Raw genomic sequence first — 24102 nt, forward strand, 5'->3', positions numbered from 1 at the left:
GTGTGGTAGGCACTCAACAAGTGACGGATACCGGCAAGTACATGGCAGCCCCAGCAATTATAATCTGCTGTAAACAAACAGTGACGTTTTACATTGTCTTTAACCATCCACTTAATATAACAAAGTCCTTGCCTTTTCATTTTCATAGTAGTACATTGTGTGTTTATTATAGCTAAGTCCAGAATTGGTTAATATAAACAGTAAGCAGATCACCTTCTTGTCCCAACAACCAGCTTGGAACTTAAAGACACCTCACTATATGACATAATGTTACATATGTGGGAAGTCGCTCAGTCGTGTCCGACTGTTTGCGACCCCATGGCCTGTAGCCCGCCAAGCTCCTCTGCCCATGGGGATTCTCCAGGCGAGAATACTGGAGTGAGTTGCCACACCCTCCTCCAGGGGATCTTCCTGATCCAGGAATCGAACCCAAGTCTCTAGCATCTCCTGCATTGACAGACAGATTATTTACCCCTTCACCACGTGGGAAGCTCAAAATAAGTGTGTCATTTCATTTTTTGGCTTATTCATTAGTTTGAGTAATGGCAACATTAATGTTAACAATAAGCCAAAAAGGAAATTACACGCTTATTTTTTAATACAAATCTGAAGATGTTATCAGAGCAAAGCTGGCATACTTCAGTGTGTCAGGATGTGGGAGGTGAAGCGAGATCCAGCGCAACTGTGCGTCTCTGAAAGTTTGGCTGAAGGAAGCTGTGATCATTTGTATTCTGCGGGTGCGGGAGGTGAGATGCAGAAAGATAAACCTGCCTTCCAGACCACACATAGAGTGATGTGACTGGGGCAAGAATCCACGTGTGCTGACTGCCTTTTCTCTGCCGTCTTGGTTCCTAGTTCACGCAAAGTAGCACGGGATGGACGTGAAATTTCCCTTCTGGGCCTGCATGGTTCAGAGTGCAGATTTCTGTAGCTAGAGCCAGAGCAGTGGCTCTTCAAATAAATGCAGTTAAATTCTCTTACTTCAGGTTGATTCTGACAAGTGAAAGATGTTTAAGTCCCAATCAGCTTTACAATTAAGAAGGCAAAAGAAAAGCCATATTCCAATGACATTTATTCCTGCCTGCAAACAGCCAGCACTAAAAGAAACCATTTCATTCCCCATCCCCCAGGCTTAATAACTGCCTGGTTGAGTATCATTCCAACTCGCTGAACCAGAGAGGAATGAATCAAGCGTAAGGGTGGAGCTGAGAGCCACGGAGATGCCAGAGAGATGGAGGAGTGCAGGGCCAGGTCAGCGCCAGTGGCATCGAGTCTGGGGAGGGCTTCCTGAGGGACAGGTAGGGACAGACAGCTGGGAGGCCAGAGTGGCTGCAAAGAAGAGCTGCTGTGCCCAAGACCTGTGAATGAGAGCTGGAAAGTCCTGGAGGGACTGAGCCTGCCCTGACACATCTGCCTCCAGACCATCTCAGAAATGTCTTCCCTGGTTCAGATGGTACAGAATCCACCTGCAATGCAGGAGACCTGAGTTGGATCCCTGGGTCAGGAAGATCCCCTGGAGAAGGGAATGACTCCAGTATTCTTGCCTGGAGAATTCCATGGACAGAGGAGTCTGGTGGGCTACATTCCATGGGGTTCCAAAGAGTTGGACACGACTGAGCAACTAACACTTACTTTCTTGGGTGATGGGGCTTCATTGGTTTTTATTCCTAATTACTAATGCAGGACCCCAGCCTCCTCCAAAACTCCTCCCCCCACCCCACACCTATGGATTCATGGGAATCTCTTAAGGGCACAAGTCTCAACAACGAGCCCGTGACATCCATGGATGTTTTTCCACTTTCTCCCCAGCTGTTCCTCATCCTTAGTGTACTCTGGGCGCTGTATTCATCACCACACTCCCCTGGGTACCACCACTGTGCTCTCCGGGCACCACCCTCTCCTCCTGGGGTCATCTGTATGTGGGGGCACAGCTGTGTCCCCCACCAGGCACTCATCTGCCACCACAGAACCTACTGTCAAAGTGCCAACGTGGGGCTGCCCTCTCAGGGCCGAGTCAGGGTGCGGTAAGCAAGGCATTCACCTTGGATGCAGAATTTAAGGGCGTGATCAAAGCCAAGTAATTATGGTAAATATTTGAATGACAGTACGTTTAAAAAGCAAAATTAATGCAAAAACTCATAAAGAATAAAATATAAGTGTTTTCACTGAAGTATAGTTGATATACAATATGATAGAATTACAGGTGTACCATATAGTCATTCACAATTTTTAAAGGTTATATACCATTTATAGTTACTACAAAATATTTGCTGTCAAAATGCAAAACTTTTGACTAAAGACAGGGTCTATTAATAGTGAATACCTCTGACTGGAGACTGAGACAAAAGGAAATAATTATCCCCCTATGTAATCTTCTTATGTATTTTAATGATAATTTTTCTGGCATATTAAAATACCTGAAAAAAATGGTGAAAAGTTGAAAAGCATGTATGTTAAACTCACAGTGTTATTTTAAGTTTAAATATTTTATTTAAATAAAAAGCACAACTATTTATAATTTTACTTTCCTGGCCTTAATGGAAGCACTCTCACCAATAATATTTTCAAGGTACCACCTCACAGCAGCCGAATGGCCTAGAAGTCTAGGCCATTTAAAAGTCTAGAGAGAGGACTTGTCTGGTGGTACCGTGGACTGGAGTCTGCCTGCTCATGCAGGGGCATGTGGGTTCAATCCCTGGTTTAGGAAGTTTCCTCGTGCCATGGGGCAGCTACGCCTGTATACCACAACTACAGAGCCTGAGTGCCACAACCGCTAAAGCTTGTGCGCCTAGAGCCCGTGCTCCGAGACAAGAGAAGCCACTGCATCGAGAAGCCCACGCATTACAACGAAGAGTCGCCCCTGCTCACCACAACTAGAGAAAGCCAGCAGCAGCAACAAAGACCCAGAGCCACAAAAAAAACAAACAAGTAAATATTTTTTTAAAAAACAGCTGCGATTAACAAACGCTGGAGAGGGTGTGGAGAAAAGGGAATCTTCCTACACTGTTGTTGGGAATGTGAGTTGGTGCAGCCAATGAGGAAAACAGTATGGAAGTTCCTCAGAAATCAAAAAATAGAATAACCATATGATGCAGCAATCCCACTCCTGCGCACATATTTAGACAAAACTATAAATCAAAACAATACACGCACCCCTACGTTCACAGCAGCACTATCCACAATAGCCAAGGCATGAAACCAACCTAAATGTCCGTCGACTGCTGCATGGATAAGGAAGATATGGTACATATGCACAGTGGAATGCTATTCTGCCATAAAAAAGAATGAGATAATGCCATGTACAGCAACATGGATGCAACTATAGATTATGATACTAAATGAGGTAAGTCAGAAAGAGAAAGACAGCACTTCCTTGGTGGCTCATTGGTAAAGAATAATTGTCTGCGAATGCAGGAGACACAGGTTTGATCCCTGATCCAGGAAGATCCCACATGCCAAGGAGCAGCTAAGCCCGTGCACCGTAAGTATTGAGCCTGTGCTCTAGAGCCTGGGAGCTGCAGCTGTTGAAGCCCCTGTGGCCTAGAGCCTGTGTGCCACGACAAGAGAAGCCACTGCCATGAGAAGCCCGTAAACTGCAATGAGAGAGTAGCCCCGATCACCACAGCACAGCCAAAAATAAATACAATTAAAAAAAAAGACAAATACCATGTGATACCACCTACACGTGGGGTCTAAAATATGACACAAGTGAATGTATTTACAAAACAGAAACGGACTCACAGACATAGATAAACAGACTCACAGAGACTTGTGGTCGCTAAAAGGGAAGGCACTGGGGGAGGGATGGAGTGGGATATCGGGGTTATCAGATGTAAGCTTTTGTGTATAGAATGGATAAAGAGCAAGGCCCTGCTTCATACATAGCACAGAGAACTATATTCAATATCTTATGATAAGCCATAATGGACAAGAATATTTTAAAAAAGAATGTATATAAATGGATCACTGAATTACTTTGCAGAAATTAACACAACATTGTAAGTCAACTATACTTCAATAAAAAATATTAAAACTGAAAAAAAAATCTTCAAAATCCACCCCTTTATTCTCTCCTTCAGCCCATTTCCTCTTCCATCTCCCGTTCGCCACTGTGCAACCTGGAAAAGTGCAGAGAGGGCCCAGGAGCAGCTGCGGGGGCGTCACACAGGGACACGCTTCCTCACTGCTCTCCCAGGCTTTCCCTGCTGCTGTTTGTCGCCTCCAGCTCCCCACCCTTAGCAGGACACTTCACGTTAATGGCAATTGTCACGTATCAACTGAACATGACACTTCCAGCCTCCTGGCTGTGACTGTCTGCAAATTCCCAATGACACGCTCAGGGCTCCCAGTGTGGGGCTGTTTTCCGTCTAGTCTCTCAGCGTCTCTTGACTTCTTGAAACTGACTGCTCTGACTCCGTGCTCAAGGGCCTTCGTGCTGTCAGGGCTGAAGGAGTCTTATTTTCCAAACACCTGCCTGTCACTCTGTTGTTTTCCCCATGGCTCGGAATCAGTAATATCGTCCTGTGTTCTTTACAACATGCCAGATCTGTCCTCAGGCTCAGTGACTCTCAAAGTGTGGACCTCGGAACAGCAGCCTCGCATCACCTACACGTCGTCAGGGCTCATAGTGGGGGCCCGCCCAGACCAAGCAAATCAGAACCTCTGAAGTCAGGCCCAGCAAGCTCGGTTTTAAGTTTAAAAACTGCTAAAGGTTAAGAACCACCTTAACCCTAAAGTCTAGCCTTTTGCTTAAGATGAAATGTAAAAATTGAATGCATTTCCTGACAAGTCTACTTTTACTCTTTATCTATTGATTATACTCAGATCCTGCCCTCCCCCCAAAAAAAGATGCAGAGGGCTTAAAAGGAAATAATAATATTGATGATAATAAAAAAAAATAGCACATCCTAAAGATTTACACTGGGCTGGGTGCCTCCCATGTATTATATCATTTAATCTTTAGAAAAACCTGATGAATTATTTATTCTCTCCTCTGCATCTGGGAGGGGAAAAAACCTCTGTTAGATAAAATAGCCAAGACTTGGGGGAGAAAAAAGGTTTGTTTGTTCAGTGGGGGTTTTTGTTTGGCTCTTCTAGTAAGTTGAGTTTATTATACTTTGAATTTATTTTAGGGACATTGTATCCAAGGAGTTTACTTAGAAATCATGATTCCTAAGAGTTGAGTCTCACTCAGCAGAGAAGAGGGGCTTCCCTTGTGGCTCAGTGAACACAGGAGACCCGGGTTTGATCCCTGGGTTGAGAATATCACCCGGAGAAGGGGAATGGCCACCCTTTCCAGTATTCTTGCCTGGAGAATCCAATGGACAAAGGAGCCTGGCGGTCTATAGTTCATGGGGACGCAAAGAGTTGGTCATGACTGAGCGACACACACACAGCAGAGGAGGTCTGAGTGATTCTGGCGGCAAGACTTTCTCTTGTCCTTTCCTCAGTACAAGGGCTCCCTGTGGGGAGCTGCCATCAGCAGGGTGACAGGCCTGGCTGCACAGTCCTGGGCTCCCCGGGCCTCCACTGGCAGGAGTAAGAGTGTGCACTGCCACTCAGGGGAGTCTCCCTGGACAGCTGCAGTCTTAGAAGACATGTGACAAGCAGCCGAGGTCCACGTTGATGTCAGTTACTGGTCCTGATCCTATATTGTGGTCTACATAGGAGGAGGGGTGGCTCTTCGATTTTTACTTCCTTAGAGTTTTCTCTAACGGTCTTTTTAAATAGACTTTAGTTTAATGACTATTTCCTCACTCCCTGAAAGGGTGGGAGGAAGAGAGAAGATAGTGCATCAGTTTCTCTGCCTCGCGCCGCATCTCTGCAGCAGCCGCATCTCCTTTGTGGCCCCATCTCCTGGCTCCAGGATGCTCCTCCCAGCAATGCCACCACCTCCCTGGCCCCTCTGGCCCTGGGGTGGTGGCAGCTTCCCCACTGCTAGCCTCTGGCATGCCTCACCATCCTCTCTTGGGAGTCTCAGTGGTTTCATCATCTATGTAACCGATTGCCAGCGTTAGAGTCTGTCTGTTTGAAAGACCTAGAGTTTTCCCTCTTTTATGTCCATTCAGTGTGTTGTTGGTGCTGAATCTTCTCAGTCTGTATTCTGTGAGGCAGAGCTCACAGATCATGGTTGTGCTTACAGTTTTTAGGAGAGATGCTTTGTTATCCACACATCATCAGGGTCCTCTTGAGTTGGTCATGGATTTTAATTGCTGTGCTTCTTAATTCTTACCAACAAGGTAATGTTAGTTCTTCATTTGGGCAACTTTGCTTTATATAATGATTTGAACTTAGCTCATCAGGATTTTTGGCATTTTATTGATTTAGTTATTTCTATAGTGAAAGCACGTGAAATTGGGAGTACCATTGTAATTATTCCATTCCTCTTCCAAACTTTTTATCACCCCGTTTAGTTCTTTTTCCTTGGAAAGCAGGAAAAGCAAGTGTTAGTCACTCAGTCATGTCTGACTCTTTGTGATCCCATGGACTGTAACCCACCAGGTTCCTCTGTCCATGGAATTCTCCAGGGAAGAACACTGGAGTGGGTTGCCTTGCCTTCCTCCAGGGGATCTTCCCAACTCTGGGATCAAACCTGGGTCTCCTGCATTGCAGGTGGATTCTTTACTGTCTGAACCACCAGGGAAGCCCAGGAAAATAGGAAGGAGGGAGGCAAGTCAGCTGTTGAGAGAGACAACTTGTCCTACCTAAGTGGATTGTGGTCAAGAGTAACAACAAAACAAAAACCATATGTGGACTCAGAAAACACCCAGCTAATTTCACTGGGCCAGTGCTTATTAAGCTTTGATGGACCTAGTAACCACCTGGGAATCTTTCTAAAGTGCCGTTTGATTCCACCGGTCTTGGGGTGAGAGCAGAGGGCTGGGATTGCCACTTTTATCGAGGCTCCGTACGGTGCCCACATGGCTGGTCTGAGAACTGCACAGGAGGTAGGGGGATCCACAGACTCTCCCCCATCAGTGTGCACAGCACCTGCCGTGCCGGACCTGTGGGCCAAGGCGGCCTTGCTTCACCACCAGCAGCAGGATCCGAGCAGTTCTGGCGTAGGCAGTTCCTTCCTCTTCACAATCCTGTTATTTTGTCTAATGAGCTGAAATCAGTCTGGCATTCCTGGAGTTGTAATTTCAGTGCTGCTTTTGTGATGCAATTTCCAGTCTGTCTTCTGATGAGAATGCACCATGTTTATAAGTTTATTCATGTCACAGAAAAAAATTAGCAAACTGCTTATACAAACAAGTGACTTGAAGCGTTTAGTATCCACAGAATGATAAGTAGGTTGTTTGGGGGGAAATGATACAATGATTTTACATTTCCTTCTGAACTCTTGATCCCTGGGGCTTTCTGTTTGCTTAAACTTTGAAGCAAAAGCCATCATTTGCAGTAAGAACACTAACTAGAGGTTCTGGAAGGAAAATAAGCCGAGCAGATGTCAAGGCGCTGACCCAAGGATGAGGTCTACAGTCTGTTCCCTGATTTGCTCTTAGTTCAGCCAGTGACTAGCAAGTTACTTGTTTCCATTTTTTCTGTAAAATAGAGATAATGATTATATATACCTCCCTTAACCCCAATTTTTGGTTTCAGGGCTACCTGTGGACCAAAGACCACCAAATCCATTTTTCTAGTCCAGATTTCCATCTACAGACTAGTACTGAGCACCAGGCATTGCCACCTGGGCATGTGGGGGGCACCCCACATACAGGTGTCCTGACTGAACTTACCACCTTCCCTCCAAACCTGATCCTCTTCCTGTCTTCCCTAGTTGGGTGACCATCATTTTACAGACAAACCATCTGTAGTTCCAAGGACTAAATGTCATCAATTCCGACTATTCTGTGATTGGTGAATTTCGAAGGCTTGGCTGTTGACTTTTTTAAAGCTTTAGTGTTGAGAGAAATTATCAGGGTTAGATTGTGAAACTGCCCAGGACTAAGAACCTTTGTATGGGCATCCTTAGGGACAAACTGGGATCATTTAAAAAATAAGCCAAAGAAATAAACTTGGAAAGTTTTTCACTGTAAGTCTCATCATCACCGTAAGTCTCATCATCAGCACTGTGGCTCCCTGTCCAGCACTAAGGCGCCTCTCCTGTGTTTACTGCAGTGAGAAAGGGCGGTTTGGGTGTCATTAAAGAAAATGCCTGGTATACCTGGAAAAGATGAAAACTCTAATTCAAAAAGATACATGCACCCCAGCGTTCACAGCAGCCCTATCCACAATAGGCAAGACATGGAAGCAACCTAAATGCCCATCAACAGACGTATGGATAAAAAAGATGTGGTCTGTGTCGGAAGGTGTGGAACAATGGAATACTGCTTAGTCACACAAAAGAATGAAGCCATGCCATTAGGAGCAACATGCAGATTATCCTATGCAACCTAGAGATTATCCTACTAAGTGAAGTAAGTCAGAACAAGACAACTATCATATGATATAGCTTATGTGTGGAATCTAAAATGTGATACAAATGAACTTATTTACAAAACAGAAGCAGACAATAGACATAGAAAGCAAACTTACGGCTACCAAAGGGGAAAGGAGAGGGTGCGGAATATATCAGGAATTTGGGCTTAACAGATACTCACTAATACATGTAAAATAGATAAACAACAAGGATCTACTGTACAGCACAGGAAGCTGTTCTGAATATTTTGTAATAAATCATAATGAAAAAGAATTTTAAAAATAATATACATATATACATATTTATGTGTGTGTGTGTTACCACTGAAACACTTTGCTGTACACCTGAAACAAACACACTGTTATTCATCAACTATACTTCAATGTTTTAAGTCCAGAAAAAAAGGCCTGAGCCACGAAGCAAGACGGACTCTGTTCTCACACCTCTGTGGGAATGATACCGAACCCAGTGCCTGTCAGCCGTTCTGGAGATGCCTTTGGCTTGACTTTTGGTTCCATGGCATGATGCCTCTGGCACTCACGGAAGAGACTAGTCTGACAGCACTGTTGGGTACGAGCTCGATCAGTTTTGTCGCTTCCCATGCCCGGCAGCATATGGCAGGATAGTGCCTGCACGTAAAGGACTCAATAAACAGTGAAGCGTGAGAGAACGAGAGAGTGAACACATGAAGAAATTTGTGCACAGACGCCTCTGGTTCCAGTGGGACCCTGACACTGGGCTCTTTCCTTCTCATCTACACTTGCCCGAAGCTGCCTCTATTCAGGAGGCAGCTGGAGATGTGAGGGTGGGCTGGGGCCCTGCAGCACTCAGCCAGTCCATCCTGGGCACGGGTGTCCCCACAGCCTTCTCCCCACACCTCTGCCCTGTGAATCGTGCGTATCCTGTGAGTTTCCTCTGAGCCGTGAATTTTAAAATAACTGAAATAAAAGCAGTAATAGCAAATGAAGGTAATCATGACTGAGCATTCCCTGGGGCTTCCAGAGACGCTCTCCACATTAACTCGAAGTCAAAACATTATCTAAAATGCATCGATTCTATGGAAAAGCTTTCTAGTCTCCAAATGAGGCTGTAGGTTTGCTGGTCATTCTCTAAGGATTCAGTGCCTCTCATCCTCCCACCTTCCAGCAGCCCAGGCAGTGCCCTGATTCCGGTCTCTGACTTGAGCAAGCAGAGGCATTCTGGTTTCCGTGTCCTCAAAGTGTCTCTAAATGCTATAGAGTTTTGGTATAACCAGGGAACGGAGAGCTCATCCTATGATGCACTTGAAGCACAGTAAATCCCCTATGTAAGAACAAGTTCCATCAGAGAGTGTGTTCGTAAGTCCAGTTTGTTCCAAGTCCGACAAAGTTAGCTTAGGTACAACTAACACGATTGGCTGTAATAGTACTGTACTGTAATAGCTTTATAATACTTTTCACACAAGGACTTCCCTGGTGGGCTGATGGTTAAGAATCTGCCTTGCAGTGCAGGGGACGCTGGTTTGATCCCTGGTCTGGGAACTAAGATCCCACGTGCCATGAAGCAACAAAGCCTGCGTGCCACAACTACTGAGCCTGTGTGCCATAGCTAGAGAGTCTATGCAGCGCAATGAAACATCTTCCAGGACGCAATGAAGATTGCACATGCTGCAACTAAGACCCAATGCAGCCAAATGAATTTTTAATCAAAAAAGAAAAAAAAATACTTTTAATACAAATAATACATTAAAAAAAATAAGCGCAGAAAATAAAGAAAATATTGTTAGTATTACCATATAGGGCATCGCGACTCAATGGACATGAGTTTGAGCAAACTCCGGGAGATGGTGAAGGACAGGGAAGCCTGGCGCTGCAGTCCAGGGGGTCACAAAGAGTCGGACACGACTGAATGACAACAACAACCTTGACAAGTACGGTAGTCCAGCACAACAGCTGGCAGACGGGCTGGCATCCAGCGAACAGGCAAGAAGTTACTGACTGGAGGAGGGAGAGGAGGTGGGAGATGGTGGAGCTGAAGGACCAATGAGGCTTAGGGGATTAAGGAATTGGCTTATAACCAATGGGCAATAAATGTTGGGGTCTGGGCCAGTCCAGCCTGCTCCAGCGCCCATGAGAATTTCATAGTGATTCAAGGGAAGCTTTTGGCACGGTGCCCAACATAGAGCAAGCTCTCACATAATGGTGTTCATTTTGTTAGTAGTAATGACACTGATGATATAGTGCAGTTTTATGTAAAAGGATGACACCTTTGGTACATTCTGCCATTGACAGCTGCCTCCCCACTCAGGGAAGATGAACCTGTTTGCTATCTTGTCCACCAAGCCAGGACGCGATGATGCTTGTTCTCTGCCCTTTTGCCTTGCTTCCTGTGCTTTACTTGGGCTTCAGACATGGGCTTTTCCATGGAGAAACTGGCCACTCCATAGGGGGTTTCTTGGGGTTCACCTCACCCCAAATTGAGGACTTCAAAATCTCACACTGCGAATGAAGAGTGACATTGGTACAAACTTTCTGAAAGACCGATGTGTTTGAACCCAGCAGTTCTACTTCGAGAACCCACAACTGTAGACATGTTGATCATTTAGCTGCCAACATATGCATCACAGAATTGCTTTTGATAGCAAATGAAATGGGCAAATTCAATGCCAAGAGGCTAGAGACATAAAACATGCTATGTTCATACTATGGTGAATTCTGGGGCTACTAAAAATGCTGTGGGGAAGACTGTTCAACAACATTAAAGTCCATCAGGAATATTAAGTGAAAAAAATAGATTTAAAACTGTCCATCCATCACAAGATTTTATTGAGCATCTATTATGTACACTGCAGTGGGAAAAAAGCCCATTTTCCATGAGCATATATTCCACTGGAAATAGAAAATAGATAATACACAATTTAATAATTATTAATTAGCATATTAATGTACTGATTGTCTTACAAATAATAATTATATAAAATTAAACATCAGGTACAGAGAAGCACCCTAGAAATTTGGGGAGAGAAAATGGGAGGAAGAGGACAGATGTGTTGGCACGGTGGTGGTGGTTTTTAGGGAGGTCAGGGAGGGCCTCCCAAGGAGGGGACGTTGGTGCAGAGTGCTCCGAGTTTGTGGAGCTGGCAGGCTTGGCTCTGGGGTACATGGACAGTGTCTGGTAGGCCAGCAGGTGGGGCTCCCAGAGTGCTGAACTAGGAGGGCTTTACCGCCAGGTGGTAACCCCCTCCAGCAGATTGTTCAATTTTATTAGAGAACTGCTTTCTATTTTTGACTAGAGCCAGCATCTTTGGGCCAACTGTCAGTCTGGGAACAAGGGTGGGGGCCCAGAGCCCTCACTGTCATCAACACAGTGACTAAACTAGCTTTGTGAGTACCGTCTCAGCATCCAGTCTTGCTCTCTGCACCAACCAACCGTGTTTTTTCTATGAGTCAGCTAGCTTCTTTTTTGTTTCATTTGCGAGTTAGTTGTCTTCTTTTTGCTTCCACATATAAGTGATATCACGCAGCATTTGTCTTTCTCCGTCTGACTTATTTCCCTCAGCATGATGCCCTCCAAGTCCGCCCATATTGCTGTGTGCATGTGGGCTTAGTCGCTCAGTCTTGTCTGCCGCTTTGCGACCATATAAACTGTAGCCCGCCAGGCTCCGCTGTCCATGGGATTCCCCAGGCAAGAATACTGGAGTGGGTTGCCATGCCCTCCTCCAGGGGATCTTCCTGACCCAGAGATTGAACTTGTATCTCTTATGTCTCCTGTATTGGCAGGCCATATTGTGCAGATTTCATTCTTTTTTACCAATGAGTATTCCACCAATCAACATTAACTTTGACCTCCCGGTCTGTGAGTCCCAGTCCTTCTGACTGTTTTGCAGGACAACATTCTCTGTTACCTTTATGCTATCGCTCACTTAGAACTTCCCAGAAATCTGTCAGAATCTCTGATTCTCCTCCATGCTCTTCATTTCTACAAATTTCTCTCCCTTTGGACATCTTCTCACGTTTCACTGGCATCTAGGGAAGAAGGGCAGCTAAACATGTGCTTGTTCCTCCACTGAATTAGAAGCATTTATATTCATCTTGCTTCTCTGAACTTTTAAAATGAGTTTATGCATTATTTCCATTCATAATAAGAAAAATAACAAAAGCTATTCTTAAAACGGGAGGGGTTTAGCAACTTGTTCTCATCAGGCAATAAGGAGAAGAATCGCGTCAGCATTTCATATCAAGTGTGATAGCGCTGACCAGGAAACCTCTTTCCTGCGGTGCTTCAGGCTGAATGAGTAAGAGGCTGCAGAATTTTGCCATACAGCCCAGGGTCTCTCACTTGCGCTCTGTTATCTTCCCAAGCTGAACTAGAAATGTTGTTAATGCAGTAAGAATACCAGATATAAAGCCTGCTAGCTACTAAACAGATGTGTCAGCTAGTGGCTTCAAATAGCAAGTATTTATCAGCTTGCTCTTCGGATGGACTCAGATGCACGGTTCTCCTGCTTGTCTTACTTAGGCTCACTCATGCGTCTCCAGTCAGCCAGTAGTCAGTGGCCTCGCTCTCCTGTCCAGGCTATTGGCTGGGGCAAGAAGGGTGATCAGGCCGAGTGTCTCTCGTCATCCCAAAGGCTATTTTGGGCTTGTTCACATGGCAGAGAGTTGCAGGGCGTCCAGGAGCAGCCAGAGAGGAAGCTGCAGGCTCTGGACTTGCACAGCATTGCTTCCACCAGTCCCTGTGGTCAGAGCAAGTCACAGGGCCAGCCCAGATCCATGGAGCAGAGAAAAAAGCTCTACGTCTTGACGGAAGGAGCCTGCAAAGTATTGTGGCAGCTTTTGCAAGTCCTTGTTTCCTAATTCTCTCCTTTAATTCCAATTTTCTGTGTTGTCCTCAGGGTTCTCAGGACCCAGTCTCTGGAATGGTTCTACAATAACGTGAAGAGTCGCTTCAAACGCTTTGGCAGCGCCAAGGTCTTGAAGAACTTGTACAGGAAACACCGGCTGGAGAGCGGAGTGTGCTTTGACATCGTGGGTACGCTGGCTGCCTGCCACCCTGGGGGTCCTTGGGGGGCTGGTGGGATAGAAGGAGGCCTGGCTCGGAGGCCCCATACACTATGACCTACTCACTCGGGACACAGAAAGTGGCTTAAATACCTGACTCTAGTCAGGAGCAGAAATACCAGGGCATATTCCAAAGATTCTAAGGTTTTAAAAAACATTTAGTTGTTTGACTGTGTTGGTCTCAGTTGTGGCATGCTTTCAGCCCTCATGCCCCAGAGCGCATGGACGCATAGTTCAGGCACATGGTCTTCGTTCCCCAACCAGGTATTGAACCCATGTACCCTGCACTGGAAGGTGGATTCTTTTTTTAATTAATTAATGAATTTTAATCGGAGGATAATTACAATATTGTGGTGGTTTGGAAGGCTGATTCTTAATCACTGGACCACCAGGGAAGTCCCATAGTTTCTAAGTTTTAAGTCCTGTGATCTGGCATCTCCACTGGGCTGGCTATGTTAACAGTTGGGAGCGCCGAAGTGTTTCTGCATACTGTGCACATTTTAATTCCAAATCCCTAGAAATGAAAGATCCCTGATCATTTCCCCCTAAAGATTAAAACACTGGAAAGTCATCTTTGCTTGGTCATGTAGACTAGGGCTGCTCTCAGAGGATATGTGCCCCCCCGCTTCCTTCCTACCCCAAAATTTTGTACCAACCAGGCCCAGAGTTTGATGTCATGGGACAGTCAGAAATGTCTCAGCTTCCTCCCAGGAAGGAGGGACACCTTGGAAGGAAGGATAAATAGGATAAACAGACAGATAGGATTTATTTACTCCTAATAGACCAGCCAGTGGAAAGAAATGGTTGTCAGAATATGAACAGCATGTCTTCTCCACAGAAGGCTGTTTTTTCTGTCTTGAAGCAGATTTTTCCATAACTTTGCTGACACAGGTAAATGGTTTTTATCCATGAGAAAGAGGGAAGAAAAATATTGCATCCATTTCATTTGGAGCTTTTTCATCATCGTTATTTTACATTGCTGTGCTGTCAGTAAAGTCTTTGGTTGTGTCTTATCTAAAAATATGCAAGCCACTGAGATGCACGGGAAATAGAGTGGAAGCATTAAACACGGAGAATCATTAGGGCCTTTGTGGTAGCTGTTAGAATCTCTGTCTTTCAAACCACTCAGGAAGCCTGTAGCTAAGAGAGCAGGGCTGAAGACTTCCACATATTATTTTTAATCTTCTCTTTGCTGATTTTTCTGAAAACATTTCTCAAGGAACAAAGACCAAAAGAAAAGAAAAGAAACGAAGCTTACAAGTAATCATGTTAACAGTAGGTTTTCAGCCCAAAGAGATATGTCAAGAAAGTTCGAGTTGCATTGGCTCATCATTTGTATCCCATTTTTCTTCCTTGTTCATCCTCAGGTCTGCTTCATGTTCTGTCTTACATGCCACCACATTCAAATCTCAAGGGTGTTCTCTACTGCTTCACACAAAATGAGCAGGCGGGGCGGAGCCAACACATTTGGAGAAACCTATAAACAGAGCACAACTGCGATCTCTTCCTGTTTCTCCCTTGGGCCCCACAGATGGAGCAGGGGCACGTGAATTCCAAGTGGGCCAGCCAGAGGCTTTGAAATGTTCAAGTGTTATTTTCAAAGGCAAATCATTTGCTGGGAATAACTCTGCCACTATTGAAGCAGATTTAGGTCCTGGAGCCTCTGTGATTCGCCACTTCTTTCATCTGGGCCTTAATCACCCCAGTTAGCACGTTGCATTCAGGGGATGGTTTACAAAGCTGCTCTCCTGCTGCACCTGGCAGAGGCTACAGCTTCTTTATCTCTGTGTTTCAAAAGTGTGGTCCAGTGGCTGATACTTTTTAGGTCCTCAGTATTACACAATTCAGGCTTAAAAGCACTTTGAGGTACCAGGACACTTCACAGAAGTACTAGAATCAGTTACTTTGATTTGATCTGTATCTCCATTTAAACTAAGATTTCCTTTTGATCAATATGAAGACAAGCAGGCAGGAGATAGTTTACGAGACGGTACTCAAATCTATAAAGTCGTGATCATAAAACAGTGAGATTGGTTCTACCAACCACCTAGAAAATTGAGTTACATATACCTCAAGTTTGGAGAAATCTCCCAGTGTGTGAGTGGCTTCCTGGTTATATTAGATGACTGTGGAGTCATCAGCATTAGCTCCTACCTACCACCCAACACCTTAATGTGCTTGTCATCTGCCATCCTCAAGCCTGACTACACTTTAGAATCACCTCAGGAACTGGAAAAAAAAAAAACTCGCAGCACCACAGTCATTTTCCACCCCAGCCAATTACTTCCAAATCTCTGGAGGTGGGCCCAGTACAGATACTTTTTAAAAAGCTCTCCGGGTTATTTTAAGATGCAGCCAAGACTTGAGAACCTCAGCTGGAGGTTCTGAATAAGATGGTTCCATCTTCAACTCCACCTGAGGGTATTTAGAATATCGATTGTCAGAACATAATCTACAGGGTGTAAGACCAACCCTCTGTTCCAGGACTCTCAGCAGAAAATTCCTTTCATCTATGGAATAGCTCCACTGTATGGACCAGTGTAGTTTTCCATAAAACCAATCAGTCCATTGAAAATTCATTGAGTTCACAGAATCTTACGGATCACCCATCACATGCACCCTTGCATGACCATCTGTCCCAAGCCCTGGTGACCAGATTAGGCATAACTGACAACACATTTGTTTTATCAGATAAATCCTAGATGTATTCATATCTTCAGTAAACATTTTTAGAAGGCCGCAAGGCATGTGGGACCTTAGTTCTCCGACCAGGGATGAAACCTGTGTCCTCTACATTGAAAGCATGGAGTCTTAATCACCGGACCTAAAGGGAAGTCCAGTAAACATTTAGTGAGTGCCTGGTTTAAAACCTGGGGGTGACAAGATAAGCAAAACCTGGCCATCTTAGAGCCAACTTTGCAGTGGAGAAGTCAGAGAAATAAGTAAATAGATTTATAAAAAATATAATGTCCAATGGGAATGCATGCTCAATGTGATTTATCTGATAGATTAAGCATGACTTTTTTCAAAGTTTTTTTTAATGTGGACCATTTTTAAAGTCTTTATAGGATTTGTTAAAATACTGTTTCTGTTTTATGTTTTGGTGTTTTGTCCATGAGGCATGTGAGGTCTTAGCTCCCCAACCAGGGATCAAACCCATACCCCCTGCATTGGAAGACAGTCTAACCCACTGGGCCACCAGGGAGGTCCCTCAGCATGATATCTTTAACATTTATTCTTGAGAGTTCCCCAGGGGTCGACTGCACACTCTCACTGCCAAGGAGATTAGGCATGCCCAAGATCCTGCATGCCGTGCAACCAAAAGGGGAAAAAAAAACAAAACAGCTATTCTAAGATGAAAGTAGCCCTTATTAATATACTCAATCCCTAGACAATTTGATAAATATATATGTGTATTTAGTTGTTGTTGTTTAGTGGCTAAGTTGTGTCTGACTCTTTTGCGGCCCCATGGACTATAGCTCACCAGGCTCTTCTGTCCGTGGAATTTCCCAGGCAAGAATACTGGAGTGGGTTGCTATTTCCTCCTCCAGGGGATCTTCTTGATCCAGGAATCGAACCCATGTCTCCTGCGTCTCCTGCACGGGCAGACAGATTCTTTACCACTGAACTACCAGGGAAGCTCGTTTATTTAGTTTTAGATAAATAAAATGGGGAAAACAAATCCTACTTCTATTTATTAGTATGATATATCTATTTTTGATATGATTCTGGGAAGGGTCTATGACATCCTTCACCTGGGATTTGACGGACAGACACTGACCCTTAAAAACACTGTACTGTGTCAAGTCGGAGATTCCTCCAGCTCATGAAAGCTCTGACTTGGTGCCTGGCTGCTGCATTCAGTTTCCAGAACAGTTCAGTCGCTTTCTGCCCTTGGAAAAATCCCATCATCCTAAACGACACACAGAAGCTCCCACCTATGAATGTAAAGGGACCCAGGGAGGGTCATTGTGTGAGAAGGTTTATAATAACACAAACCCAGAGCCTGTCCTGGTCGGCACAGTCTCCCAAGGATGTTTTCAGGTCTCCCCCTTCCTCACACTCCCCTCCGCCCTCCGTGTTGTCTCAGGACACAGCCTCGCCACCTCCTTCACAGGGCAGACCATGTACCATACACCTCCACATCTAATCTCTGTCATTTTCCACGAAGGGCTCAAGGTCACTCAGCCCTTCCATCTTGCCTTTCAGCCTCTCCCTTAACTGGTTCCTCCCTGTTGATCTGAGATCACGCCAGTCTCTCCTGTCTCCTAAGCCCTTCCTGGGCTGCACCTTCTCCTCTGCTTCTGCCCTGTCACCCCCTTTCTCATCATAGGGACACTCAGAGGGTGGGCTGCACTCCCCACTTCCTCTCTAGACACCCACCCTCTCCCTCTTCCAAGCTGCCTCCACACAGCAGCCGGCGTGCACCTTTAGAAGCATACCCCTGACCAGATCATCCCTCTGCAGCCTTTACTGGCTTCAGGAGGCTTCAAGTTGGGACAAAGATCAGAACACTGATGTAGGCACCATGACCTGCATGGTCTGCCTCCAGCCCATCTCACTCCTCCACTCACTCACTCCACACAGCCTCTGCTTTAGGTCTTCAGGTGCACCCTGCCGTCCCACCGCCTGTCCCCACGCAAGCTGTTTGCTCTGCCCTGGAACTCCTCCCTGCCCCCCACCCCACCACTTTGACTGGTCACTCACCAACTAGGTCAATCTTCCCTGCTGAACACTTGCCCTATTCTGTGAACCACCCAGTCACAGCATTCAACATATCTATAGGTTTATATTTATTTATATAAATCTTTGGTTATTGAATTCTCATCCACTGCTTGTCAGGGCAGTGAGGTTTTCTGCTTTGCTCACCAATCACTCTAACATCCAGCCCAGGGCCAAGCATCTACTAGGTCCCCATGGAATATTTGCTTGATGAATGAATGAATGCTGGATGCAGCCAAGCCAAAGTGAAATATTTGCACTTAGCTGTGTGGTCTGAGAACTGAGGTGATGACTTATCCTAAAGGCCTATCTTATAAATGAGGAGATGGAGACACAGGAAGATAAAGTCACTTCCTACGGTCACAGAGCTAGAATAAGTGACTTCGGCTCTTTTGAAAGGCTGGTCAAAAAAACACAAACACAGACAGTGGTACATGGTCGGACAGTCACTGGCAGGCTGCACACTAACGCCCTGTCTCACAAAGGTCACATCCCACTGACCCTGCGGCAGGGACCTATGGCAGTCACCCTCAGAGATTCTGTACCAGAGCCCCATGCAGCCCATGCAGGGAAGCACAGGCTGTGTTATTTGTATCAAAGATCCACGGCTTAGTCTGACTTGGAATCAATAGCATTTCCCCCTTTGAGCTAAGACATGTAGACCCACGTTTATCTCTTCCTTCTATCAGTGCTTTCCACCAGCATCCAATTCAAGACTTTTTTTGAGCCCCTGCTATCTCCATGCTGCCTTGGGCACTGGGGATACAATATAGTAATTTTAAAAGGAAAGAGCCATGACACACACCTCACACCTTCAAAGATCTCATTTGATGAGTTAATATGTGAATACAGATGGTAAATCCCCAACTGAAAAAGGGCTTAGCCAACTGCACTTTCCAGCCTGGAACTAAGACACTAGAGCGTGCATTCAACAGACAGAAGACCAGCGAAGAGGCAGTGGGCCTGAAAAGAGCAAATGCTGAGGCTTACTTCGTTTGGTCTGGGCTTGTTTCCCCTAAGTGCTAATGAAAGTTAACTCACTGGCTGAAGGCAACTGTGTGGATTGGTGCCATGGACAGGAGCTGAAGACCAGGCATTCAGTGTCTCATCACTCATCATGAGGAGAATTCTGTCATTACCACAGTTTTTCTAGTAAGGAGACCAAGTGTTTGGGTGGTTAAGTAACTTGATCAAGGTTACACAACTAGTCCCTTGCAGATCCAGAAATTGACCTCATATCTCTCAGACTTCAATCTTTTGTTCCATGTTTGATTCCACACTGCCTCCAAAGAAGGCTCTGGAAGAGAGTTAGGGGTGGAAGCGATGCTACATGAGGAATTAATATGAGAAAGAAAAAATGTGACTGGTCAAAATCTGTAGCTTGTTGTGGAGCCCAGTAATTCCTTAAATTTATTGCCTAAAAACCCAGGGATTCCCTAAACCTATTTGCAAGGCAAATAATCACAGTGGGTAACGGTGGCCTGCCAATTCGGTAGCACAGGACACCAGGCCCACTGAACACCTTGGGTAATCTTATATCCTCTCTCTCTTTCTCTCTCAGGAGGAAACTTTTTTGAGGCAAACCTGGAGAATGAAGGAAGTGTTTCAGGCAGCGACTCAACATTTTATCGGCAGTCAGAAGGTAAGGTTGCTTATGGGTTTACACCTAACGGGAGGTTGGAGGACTGGAAACGCCTTCAGATCGTCAGGGCCCTCGTCGCACTGGGACCACTGATGGAACTCTGTTATTGTGTGTGAGCATCTCCCTGGGGCTTCTTTTATTGCCATTTGTGTGAATCCATCATCAGAATAGTTAACTATATCTAAGGTGTACCCTAGAGAAGTGCATTCCCTACCAACCACAAGATAATGATCAACAAGGTGTGTTTTGGGCTTCTCTGGTGGCCCAGACAGTAAAGCATCTGCCTGCAATGCAAGAGACCTGAGTTCAGTCCCTGGGTTGGGAAGATCCCATCAAGAAGGGAGTGGCAACCCACCCCAATATTCTTGTCTGGAGAATTCCATGAACAGAAGAGGCTGGCTGGCTACAATCTGTGGGGGTTGCAAAGAGTTGGACATGACTGAGCAACTTTCACTTCACTTTTAGAGTATGTGTTTTTCTGGAGTTAGGATATAACAATCGACAAACTCACTTGTGCAATTCATATTGAAATATTCTTAGAAGAGTATACCATTTATGGATTGACTTTGACTTTTTATACCAATATAATCGTTCCCTTAGAACAGAGATTAAAAGCAAAACAAACTTCTTCTAATTACAAATAAAACCTCCTCCCAACACTGCAGCTCCTTCCCTGAAGTGCTGGGTTCTGTGGTGTGCCCCCCACAGCTTCTGCACTCACCCTGTTCTCTCCTCGGGCACTTTCTCATGAAGGTCTGGTCCTCTCTCATCCTTCCTGCTTGGATCTTTCTCCCGGGTTGACACGTGACCGTGGCACACCTCCGTCTGAATGCCTAGCTCTCACTTCAGCCCAGAGTTCTAGACTCAGAGTTCTGACGCTTGACCATCAGGAGCTCCGCCAGGGATCCTGAGTAGCTGTAGCCCCTCAGCGGTCCTAATCAAGCTCCTCAGCCAGTTAAGCCCACCATCAAGACTTAACCTTTCCCTCAATCCCTGTCCCCACTTCCACCCAGTTACCTAAGTTCTGTTTGCAGTCCTGTTCTTTTCTTTCTATTCCAAGGTCTATGGCCTGAGCACCTTCCTGCCCTCAACATTCCTATATAAATATTAATTTCAGTGACCATTTAAATCAGCCAGGGTTCTCCAGAGTAACAAAACCAATAAGATATGTACACATAACACACATGCACACATACAAAAGTTCATTTCAGGACTTGGGTCACACAGTTGTGGGGCTGGCAAGCCCAAAATCTATAGAATAGGTCAGCAGGCTGGAAACTCTATTAGGAGTTGATCCTCAAGTGTTAAGGCAGGATTTCTTCTCTGGGAAACCTCTGTTTTTGCTCTTAAGGCCTTCCATGTTATTAGATGGGACCTACTGATATTTTCAAGGGTAATATCCTTTACCTAAAGTCAACTACTGTAACCACAATGTGAACCACACCTAAGAAACCTTCATAGCAACACCTGGGTTAGTGTTTGATTAAACAGCTGATGCAAATGGCAGCCCACTGCAGTGTTCTTGCCTGGAGAATCCCAGGGATGGGGGAGCCTGGTGGGCTGCCATCTATGGGGTCGCACAGAGTCGGACACGAAGCGACTTAGCAGCAGCAGCAGCTATAGCTTTACCAAGTTGACACACAGAAGTAACCATCTCTCTCCCTAACTGGTCCTCTAAACTTCGGCCACTCTGCCTCTGCCCTCTTATCCTCCCTCCACACCCCACCAGTTATCTCTGAAACTGACGCGAGCCTTCACTTTCTGACCAAACATCTTCAGTGCTCCACTCCACCTCATGCCAAAATCTTAAATGTGGCCTCCAGAGCCTTTCTAACATCTCCATGCTCCTTCTTTCCAGGGCTCTATGGAAGCTGGTGACTGTCCCCATCACAGGATTGCCACACGCTTCTTAGCTGTTACATATGTGTCTGATCAGAGAGTGTGGACTCAGCTGGGGTTTACTGGGGCATCACTGGGGCCCTCGGAGCCTGGTGCTGGGGAGGTCATGGTGCACTTTGAATCAACAAGAATTTGTAGGGCATCACTTCTGTGAAAAATACATTGCCTGGTATCTTAAAGAAGAGAGACGGGAGATACGGTGTCCATCTCCAGGGAGCACTGAATGTGATGACAACTTAAATTTAATACTCTTCTGACAGAAAGTCTGGGGAAACCGTTGTCCTCACTCAGCCACACTGAGGGGTGCTGAACCCTAGGCGTGTCTCTGCCAGGACTCACAGCCAGCCTGCGATGTCCTCATCAGCTGCCTGGCTGGACGGCTTTGACTTGAACTGGGTTGGTTTGGGCTCCCCAGGTGGCGCTAGTGGTAAAGAACCCGCCTGCTAATGGAGGAGACGTAAGAGATGCTGGTTCAATCCCTGGGTTGGGAAGATGCCCAGGAGTTTAAGGGAATGGCAACCCACTCCAGTACTCTTGCCTGGAGAATCCCATGGACAGAGGAGCCTGGTGGGCTATAGTCTATGGGGTCACAAAGAGTGGGACACGACTGAAGTGACTTAGTATGCATAGCACATATGCTCGGGTTGGTTTGGGAGATTTATTATGTGTGCCAAATGCCACTTTCTGTCCACATGTGTGTCTTCAGGAGCCTAAGAAGCTTGAATTAAGTATTTTAATTTAGGGATTGATTAATTAATGAATTGATATATTTATACCTTATCTCATTCTACAAAGCATCCGAGGCAGCTTTCAGGAGATTTGCATGTGTTCAGTAATGCCTGACTAGCAGATTATAGATGGAAACAGGAGGTTGAGAAGGGGAAGAGGAGACGTAGGCAACCAGCCGCTGCAGACCTCTGATCTTGTGCCTGATGTGAGTTGGGCTTCTGGGGTGAACTAAGAGGAGTGATAGAAATTCTCACTTTCAAGTAAGAGGTAAAAATCTAGTACCTCCAGGAAGCAGAACTCTTCCAAGTTCTTGACTCCACAGAGAATTCTGTCACCTGTGGAAGTCCTTTGGCTTAAGGACACTTCCTCCTGTTTGTTGCCATATGCAAAAAATACATTCACTAGATATATGATAGCCTTAGTTTTAAAAACCATGTTAGTTTGTATCTATCTCATTTTTGTGGTTAAAAGTCACAGGATTTGGAGACAGACTCCTGAATTCAAATCTCAGCTCTAAAATGTTATGTGGCAGCCTGGATGGTGCACCTATGGCTAAGTCCCTTTGCTGTTCATTGCAACACAACATTGTTAAGCCGAGATACGTGGTCTGTGGCCCAGCAGGTGGTTGAGCTGGGCAAGGTTGGCCAATGCTATTGATAACATCTATTTCTGCTTTATTGACTATGCCAAAGCCTTTGACTGTGTAGATCACAATAAACTGTGGAAAATTCTGAAAGAGATGGGAATACCAAACCACCTGACCTGCCTCTTGAGAAACCTATATGCAGATCAGGAAGCAACAGTTAGAACTGGACATGGAACAACAGACTGGTTCCAAATAGGAAAAGGAGTATGTCAAGGCTGTATATTGTCACCCTGCTTATTTAACTTCCATGCAAAGTACATCATGAGAAACTCTGGGCTGGAAGAAGCACAAGCTGGAATCAAGATTGCCGGAAGAAATACCAATAACCTCAGATATGCAGATGACACCATCCCTATGGCAAAAAGTGAAAAGGAACTAAAAAGCCTCTTGATGAAAGTGAAAGAGGAGAGTGAAAAAGTTGGCTTAAAGCTCTACATTCAGAAAACTAAGATCATGGCATCTGGTCCCATCACTTCATGGGAAATAGATGGGGAAACAGTGGAAACAGTGTCAGACTTTATAATTTTGGGTTCCAAAATCACTGCAGATTGTGATTGCAGCCATGAAATTAAGACGCTTACTCCTTGGAAGGAAAGTTATGTCCAACCTAGCTAGCATATTCAAAAGCAGAGACATTACTTTGCCAACAAAGGTCCGTCTAGTCAAGGCTATGGTTTTTCCAGTGGTCATGTATGGATGGGAGAGTTGGACTGTGAAGAAAGCTGAGCGCCAAAGAACTGATGCTTTTGAACTGTGGTGTTGGAGAAGACCCTTCAGAGTCCCTTGGACTGCAAGGAGATCCAACCAGTCCATTCTAAAGGAAATCAGTCCTGGGTGTTCTTTGGAAGGACTGATGCTGAAGCTGAAACTCCAATACTTTGGCCACCTCATGCGAAGAGTTGACTCATTGGAAAAGACCCTGATGCTGGGAAGGATTGGGGGCAGGAGGAGAAGGGGACAACAGAGGATGAGAAGGCTGGATGGCATCACCGACTCGATGGACATG

General features: G+C 45.4%; 1 protein-coding gene across 3 annotated transcripts in view; it reads left to right on the top strand.

The window, feature by feature from the left end:
- Nucleotides 1-24102, top strand: part of MYRIP (myosin VIIA and Rab interacting protein) — a 224861-nt gene that overhangs the window by 130992 nt on the left and 69767 nt on the right. For all 3 annotated transcript variants that reach the window (XM_070359165.1, XM_070359163.1, XM_070359164.1), the window contains exons 4-5: nucleotides 13293-13429; nucleotides 19742-19822. In XM_070359165.1, coding sequence (XP_070215266.1) covers nucleotides 13293-13429; nucleotides 19742-19822 — 218 coding nt within the window. The remainder of the gene's footprint in view (nucleotides 1-13292; nucleotides 13430-19741; nucleotides 19823-24102) is intronic.

This window comes from Bos mutus, chromosome 22 (genome assembly GCF_027580195.1).
Source record: "Bos mutus isolate GX-2022 chromosome 22, NWIPB_WYAK_1.1, whole genome shotgun sequence".
Lineage (NCBI taxonomy): Eukaryota > Metazoa > Chordata > Mammalia > Artiodactyla > Bovidae > Bos > Bos mutus.